At 49.1% G+C, this 7,756-nt stretch overlaps 1 protein-coding gene across 1 annotated transcript; it reads left to right on the top strand.

The window, feature by feature from the left end:
- Positions 1-227: 227 nt before the first annotated feature.
- LOC122455857 (zonadhesin-like) lies at positions 228-4,779 on the top strand. Its single transcript, XM_043492602.1, has 6 exons — positions 228-286; positions 995-1,125; positions 2,226-2,425; positions 3,536-3,674; positions 4,150-4,290; positions 4,631-4,779. The coding sequence occupies exons 1-6, from the start codon at positions 228-230 to the stop codon at positions 4,777-4,779; spliced, it is 819 nt and encodes a 272-aa protein (XP_043348537.1).
- Positions 4,780-7,756: the final 2,977 nt, after the last annotated feature.

Genomic DNA, 7,756 nt, shown 5'->3' with positions numbered 1-7,756 from the left:
CCCCCACTGTATGGCCCCTTTATGCTGCCAGAGTGGTGTGAAGGGACTTTAGTTCAAAAGAGTCAGGCCCCCTATTAATTTGCCAACGAATAATGAAACTCCTCACTCGACGCCTCAGAACTTCCCTGGATGGTCTGCTCTGTCTTCTCAGTAAGGGCCTGATTTTTAGAGGGACACCTGCCCTCCCCCCCCCCCACCTCCCCCACACACACACTGAAGTCGGAGGAATGTTACAGGCATTAGACAACTCCGAACATCAGGCCAATGTTCAAGACTATGAGGTCAGGTGACAGGGTCACAATGGATCAATGTTAATGGTGAGTGTGCATATGGGACGGGTCGGGGGGGTGGTATGAGGCCAGGTCTACACTATAAACTTAGATCAGTACAATTACATCGCTCAGGAGTGAAAAATTCACACCCCGAGCAATGTCATTATACTCACCTAACCCCCATGCAGACAGCACGATATTGACGGGAGAGTGTCTCAAGTTGACATAGCTACCACCTGTCTGGGAGGTGGATTAACTGCGCTGAAGGGAGACGCTCTCCCGTCCCGTCGGTATAGTAGCGTCTTCACTGAAGTGCTCCACTGCGCCGATGCAGTGTTTAGACCTGCCCTGAGTGTGTGTATGGCTGTGTGCTCTCAAACATAGCTGCACTAGGAAATCCTTCGCCTCCTAGCAAAATGCCACCCATTATCAATCTGAAACAGCTCTGTCACCAAACAGGAACAGAGAGGCCGAAGGAATGGCCCTACTCTGAAATACTCAGGTCCCTGCTTCTTGCGTGGGTGTATGTGCATATGCTGCATGTTAGCAGCAGCCACTGTAGAACAAATGGCCTCATCTTCCCAAGGACCCAAAACTTTTTCCTCTCTCACGCTACTCAGTCAGCCGTGCCCAGGGCGTTGTTTGCAAGGGCCCCGTGTGGAAGCAGGGAAAAAGCAGTCACTATTGTATTTGGCATGAATGCCTTCTCATGTTGCACACAGGGGCTGTGTCTTTGACCTGTGTGTGGAAGCCGAAAACAATGCTGTGCTGTGTCGGCACCTGGAGCAGTACGCGCTGGTCTGTCAGGAGAATGGGATCACTTTGGAAAACTGGAGAGCGCAGACGCCTTGTGGTGAGAATAGAAGAGCCCTTTATAGGACCCAGAAATCAGGGTTTGCCGCTGGGAAGATCCCCCTGGATCTGAGGTCTGGTTCTTTACCCGGAAGCTGCCAAGAGTCAGCTCTTTACTGGGCTTTAAAAATAACCTTAACCCCATCCTCCGCTCAGCTCTTGCGGTGTCTTTGCACGGATTCAGTGGCACAGGCCAGTTTGCATGCTGGCTCAACCAGCCCCCTCCTGCTCTCCCTCTTCTGAATTGTCTTACTGAGTCCTATGCTAGCTTTTCTCACCTAGGCCCTGTTTCAGCCAAGTACTCAACAAAGCTAGGAGAGAAACAGTTTTTCTGTCCTACAAACATTCTTAAGAAACTGTAAAATTTTCCCATCCCAAATCTGGATGAAAAGCCAAATCCTGAAAATTTTCACCAACCAAAAATCTGAAAAGAAAAAAAAAACTGTCTGGGTCAGTTGAATTCCTGCCATTTGATAATTTTGAAATGCTTTGCTTCAGTCTTGACCTTTTTTTAGTCTATATTTACTACCATTTTGGAACAGAAAGTAATTTTTACTTGAAAAAACAGATCTTTTCACTTTGAAAATCCCATTTTAACAATTTTGAAACTTTTCCCCCAAACTTTTTGGGTCAGAAGATTCAACAGAACCACCTGGGCTTTGCAAACAGGGCTGGTTTCAATCAATCCACATTTTTTGGTGAAAAACCCCATCACCAAAAAATTCCCAGCCAGCTTTAGTACTTAAGCACATGGCTGACTTTAAGCATGTGAAAAGTCACATTGAGATCACTGATCCACAGACCTGAGAGCAGGAAGCATGTGCAAGATTAATTCTGCCATTTCCTAAGTTTCGAGAGCTTGATTTCAAACTTGAATGTTCTTCTAAAACATATATGGACCATTTCACCTACCTCTGAAATGCAGCCACCTCTGGGGTAGGAAAGACAATATATAAATAACACCCAGCAGTGGTTCAGGACTGAGGAGGAAGGACGCCTTCTCCAGCTGAAAGCACAGTGGGGATTTTCACGAGGCTCAGTGTATGTCCCCATGTGTAATAGCGCCCTGATATAATTTGACTCTCCTGATTTTTCTTGCAGAGATGCAGTGTCCCCCAAACAGCAAGTACAGCAGCTGCATGACTGCGTGCCCAGATTCCTGCAGCAACCTGGCAGCCTCCTCCGAGTGCGAGTCGCCCTGTGTCGAAGGCTGCGAATGCCTCCCTGGATACATTCTCAGTGGCTATGACTGCGTGCCCTACAAGGAGTGTGGCTGCAGCTTCCTCAACTCATATTATAAGGTATGGTAGGAAGTGCCTGAGGAACGCCAGCCTGACACACTCTGAGAGGTGATCAGCACCTGGCGTCGAGCATTACTCCCCCCATTAGTGATTTCCTTTCCTTCCCGTTCTCATCAGCATGCTGCTCTCGGTTAGCAGCCAACAGCAATTCATGCCCTGACATCCTGGGCCCTTGAGAGAGGGAAGGCAAAGGAAGGGAACAGCAAGCGCTGCCAGTGTATCTCTGACACGCTGTCTGCGGGAAGCATGCAGAGCAGTGCAGTGAGAGCGTGCCCTCTGGGATCCCATGGGCTTGCCTTGTGAAGTCCATGTTCATTCTGTCCCATCATTGCTCTGAATAATTACACATGGGAATCCAAGAGTAAGATTATACCCTGGGGTTCCAAAGATGTAAAGATCCAGTTACAAAAGTCCGGATTAGTGCCCTCGCTGTGGGCCTGATCCTAATATGGGATGTGCTCAAAATCTTGCAGAACTAGACCCTGCATGAAGATTTCTGCAAATAGGCCCTGACCCTGCGATCTGAGGCACACCCTGAGGCAGGCTCAGACCTCATGGAAGCAGCTTCATGGCTTGATGTTTAAATGCTATAGCTCTGATTTGCACAAGGACTAAACCTGAACAGATCACTATTCAAGACAGCTCTCTGTGAGGATCAGAGGAACATGCCGGGTGTTTGCCAGAGGTGTGGCATGTGGCACAGAGCTACGTGGCCATACGCCCCCATAGGATGGGAGTGCAGCGGGCTGCAGCTGCTCTTGTCTCTGGTCCCAAGCTCTAATTGGACATTGCCTGGCTGCACAGGGCACTGAGCTGGGGTGAGGATCCATCTCTCATTCTCAAACCCTTGGGTGACCTTTTTACTCGGGCTCTCCTTTAGTCCTTAGGAGTAGGCCTAGGGCTTCCCAGGCTACTGGGGTTCCTAGGATGCTGGTTTGCTTTCTGTATGTACCTTACCCACCTGCAAAGGACCCACTCCTGCTCCCTCTGAAGTGAACAGGGCATTTTGGTATAGACTTAGTGGGAACAGGATTGGGTCCCTAGTGCATCCTTCATATTGTCCTGGATGATTTGATTAGGTGCCTTTACACCTTAGCTGTTCTCTTCCAGACTGGAGAAACGTTTGTGACCGATGACTGCTCTCAGACTTGTGAGTGCACAGCTAGTTCCAGCGTTGCCTGTACTAGGGCAGCGTGTTCCCGCAGCGAGATCTGTGCCATCGCTAACTTCACGCGCGGATGCTACTTACGTGAGTCAATTACTAGCCATGTTGCTTGGTCTCTGGGGCTGTGAAGTCTTTGCTGTGTGTTCATCTACCAGCGAAATGCATCACTGTGTAGGGTCTTGTAGCTGTGTTGGTCCTAGGATGTTAGAGAGACAAAGTGGGTGGGGTCATATACGGAAAGAAGACCTGAGGAAGAGCTCTGAGTGGCCCAAAGCTCATCTCCCCCACCAATAGAAGTTGGTCCAGTAAAAGCTATCCCCTCCCACACCTTGTCATGTTATTTGGGGACAGTGGCACCAGCCTTATACAGAAAAAACATTGACTGGAGCACAGGACGAGCATCCTGAATTGAGCTGAAATGGGATGGCAAGCACCAAAGGGAAGTGCCCTAAAAATACAGGGCTGGTCCAGTATGACTGGTTACTGGAACCTACAGCAGAAAGCATCACCGGGGTAGGCAATTCTGAGATGCTGACCTATTTCTCTCTCATTTCTCTAGCTGGCCCATGTCTGCAGAATCTTTGCGAGAATGGTGGGACTTGTATTGAGGATACAAGCGAATCCAACAACAGCTCTTCCAACTTCAGTTGTGCGTGCCCTGATGGATACGAGGGGCCTCTCTGTGAGGCTGAAACACCAGGTAAAAAAGCTATTTTGAATGTCATTCGAAAGTTAAGTGCTGCAGCAGCAAAAACCTTGTGCGCTGAGTATGGACAGTGTGGCCCAAAGGTCACAGAAAGACCATGTGACCAGGACATACAGAACTTGATTCTGCTCTCAGTTACACTTGTGCAAATCAGGAGTTGCTCTGCTGAAGTCAGTGGAGTGAGGGCAATGAGAGAGCAAAATCAGGCCCATGCCACGTTTTAGGGCACTAGATTTAACCACACTGGTCTAAGGGTCCAATCCTGCAAATCCTGGTTCCTGCAAGTAGTCCCACTGAAGCCCTTTAGAGTACTCCTCTGTGTAAGGGCCTGCAGGACCAGCGTCGTGGTCCCCTTGTGGTCAATGGGAGGTCTTGATGGAGGCGTTCCAGCCAAATGGCATATTCACATTAACGAATGGCTGCTTAGTAGAACGGCCTGTCGCCATTAGCGGGGCTCGCAGTGCCACACCCTGCTGGAGTTAGGAGAGGCCTTGGCACACCTATTTCTGGGTGGCATCTCAGAGACAGGGCTCTGACTCTCCCTGCCCGAGGAGCAGTTCACATCACGCCCAGGTGCCTGTGCTGCCACACTGAGTTATGCCGTAGGACAGCCTCCTGCAGCGCCCTGCCCTTGTGGCTGCAGAAGGGGTTTGCGCCAGATGACCATGGCGCAGATGTGGGTGCTCTGTTTGGAGGGAAGAAAGTTAGACCTCCAAATGGGGAACAGCTGTTAGCTCTGGTAGCTCGCTGGAGAGATGGTCCAGCCCAGTGCTGGGCGGCACTGGGGCATGGATCTGTCCCAGGCTTGCATTCCAGAAGCCCATCTGCACAATGTCAGTCAGTCAGACAGACACGTTTGCTGTTTGGATCATGGAGCTAGCAGTTCTGTAGTAAGTCTGAGATGGAATTTCCAGCACTTTTTCTTGCACTCATCTCCTGTGTACTAAACCGGGCTCGTATTTCTCACTCAGTTGTCCTACCGAAACCTGTCAGCTCTCTGGTCTACATCATTGTGGGAGTTTCAGCAGGAATCATCGTCCTCGCTGTGATCATCTCCCTAGTTGTGTGGCGATCCAAGTTAAGGTACAGCATTTCCCAACTGCCGCAGCTCAGCAGGGCTGAGGGGCATCTCCCCCATTTCAGGGTTTGTCAGCTCTCAGAACATTCACACTACGTACATCATGCCTCAAACCCAGAATAGCCAGGAGTGGGCCAGACTATTCAAGGCACCATTTTAAATAATGTCTGATCTCTATTGCACCGCCATTAAGAAGAGGAGTGCAGCTTTTTATTTCTTGTTAACTTTTCTTTACAGAATTAACAGGAAAAAGTCACTGGAATTCCCCAGAAGGAGGAATTCTTTTTTGACCCAATCAAGGGATGCACTGGACCAGAACTCACATGTGCCAGACTACAGCTCCATTACCAATGCTGCATTTGAGTAGGATGAAAATGTCACGTTTTAATTAGTGGCATTATTTTCTTCCATCTGTTTTTTTTTCCGTTGTATTATAACAAGTGTTTCTAACCCTTTCCTAATCAATAATAATTTCTAATAAACCACTGTACTTCTGAATGCTCTAATATGCTCTGTTCTTCCTAATGTCTCCTGCAAACCCTTGTTGAAGCCACTTTGTCCTGACTCACACTAGAGATCTCATTGACTTCAGGTGCACTGCTCATTTGAGTCAGGAATGGATGGAATTCACCCCACACATGGCCTAGACACCACTAACGCCCCACGTCAGCCCAGAGAGCTTAGTGCTGGCTCTGTACAATTATCCACTGACATCAGTGGGTTTCCTTGACTATGCCAGGAGGTTTTGATCAGGATCTATTTGCTAGTCTTCCATTGAATTTCAGGTTTGCTGTCAATTATATAGGGGATGAGCAATAGTTAAGTCTTTCCTTTGTTCCTGCTGGAATATTATTTACTATTACTCTAAAAACCATTACGCTGCCCCCTTATGTGTGTGCATACTCTCTTATGTGCTGATTCATTCACATCCCATCAGCAGGGCTGGATTTCCAATTAGGCACAGTGGGTTCGTGCCTAGGGACGCTGGCATTCTAGGAGCACCTTACCTCTCTGAAACGGTGTGCAACACTAAGGTCAGCTGTAGGCAGGGGGGCACTAAAGATGCTGTGCCTAGGGGCATGTAAAGTGTAAATCCGGCCCTGCCCATCAGCCAGGAGAGTATTTGGAAGCTACGTGAATGGTTGGGTGGATGAAAAGTGCATTGTTCTGCCACCGCATTCAAGAACATGGCCTTTGTCTATACATTCAGAATGTGCAGCTATTGAGGAGAGAAGTGGATGTAAATGGGGGGGTTAGGGGGGAAGGCTTTATCTTTCTTATCTAATAAAAATAAAACCAAACAGGGTTAGGGACCTGCTCTGGCAAACAAGCACTGTTGCCATCAGAATTTTGTGGCAGTTATAAAAGCCTCGTTTTCACCTGCTCCAAAACAACTGCCTGTTGATAATGATCAGACTCTTTCTCATACACACTAAAAGCCCAATTCTGCATAGTTCAGAGAGCTTCCATCAGGCGCTGAGCACACTCAGTGCCCATTGCAGCCAGCAGGATCTGAGGGAACTCAGGATCCTGCAGGATCCAGCCACAGACCTCCCTGAGCTGCCAGGCCTGTATTTGCACATTTAGAGCAGATTCCTGGGTTTCCATGGATTCGTACATTTTCCCACTTGATTGCAGTGAGGATTCCCTCACTTTCCCACTGAAAACCTTGTCAACAATTCAGGCCTGAACCGATGCCAAAATAAGCGCACAGCAGTGTTTTGTGGCATGGAATGAACTAGTCAGCATCAGCAGTGCCCCTTCAAAATGACACCATGTAAAAAGTATGATTGTTCTCCCTCTCCTACTGGTCCCATGATCCTCTGACATGAGCTGCCAGACGCTTCGTACTTGTGTCACTCCGAGCTGTTTTCTTTAATCTCTGATCACACCAGAGTGAGGCGGATGCTGGGTGCAAAGCCAGCTTCCCCCATGTAGCTTCCTGCTGTGTCTACAGGGAACCTGTTCCCATGCCACTGTCCCAGGCTGGACACGATCAGTTGAGAGCATCAGACTCATCTCACTAGTAGGACTTTAACTGACGTTAAAAAACCCAAGCACCGAACGAACATGTGGTTGCAGGGGAGGAGATTCTGTGCAGTTCCCCTGCCAGAATTGCCCCCAGATCGTTCCATCACGGGGTGAAGGGGAGGGTGGAACGGCAGCACACACGGATCCCTGGAGAGCCCCCTAGGGATTAACCCCACACCTTTTATCTCCCTGCGGCAGAGGTGGAAAGCACTGAACCATTGTCACCCTCGCTCTTCCAGGGCTCCTGAATCTCAATTCCTCAACAAGGAAAAGAGCTTTCCCCACCCCACCCAGCTGGGACAGCTGTCCCCACTCCCCACGCCTGAATCAGTGCCAGCGAGTCAGACACAG

This window comes from Dermochelys coriacea, chromosome 9 (assembly GCF_009764565.3).
Source record: "Dermochelys coriacea isolate rDerCor1 chromosome 9, rDerCor1.pri.v4, whole genome shotgun sequence".
Classification (NCBI taxonomy): Eukaryota; Metazoa; Chordata; order Testudines; family Dermochelyidae; genus Dermochelys; species Dermochelys coriacea.
The sequence above is the reverse complement of the archived record's forward strand: the minus strand, read 5'-3'. Positions and strand labels throughout refer to the sequence as shown.

What these genes read in the sequence shown, in the direction of transcription:
- LOC122455857 (XM_043492602.1), top strand. Translation starts at nt 228, where the DNA reads ATGTTACAGGCATTAGACAACTCCGAACATCAGGCCAATGTTCAAGAC. An exon ending in GAGAGCGCAGACGCCTTGTG is followed by an intron (nt 1,126 to 2,225) that starts GTGAGAATAGAA and finishes TTTTTCTTGCAG; the next exon opens with AGATGCAGTGTCCCCCAAAC. An exon ending in TCCTCAACTCATATTATAAG is followed by an intron (nt 2,426 to 3,535) that starts GTATGGTAGGAA and finishes GTTCTCTTCCAG; the next exon opens with ACTGGAGAAACGTTTGTGAC.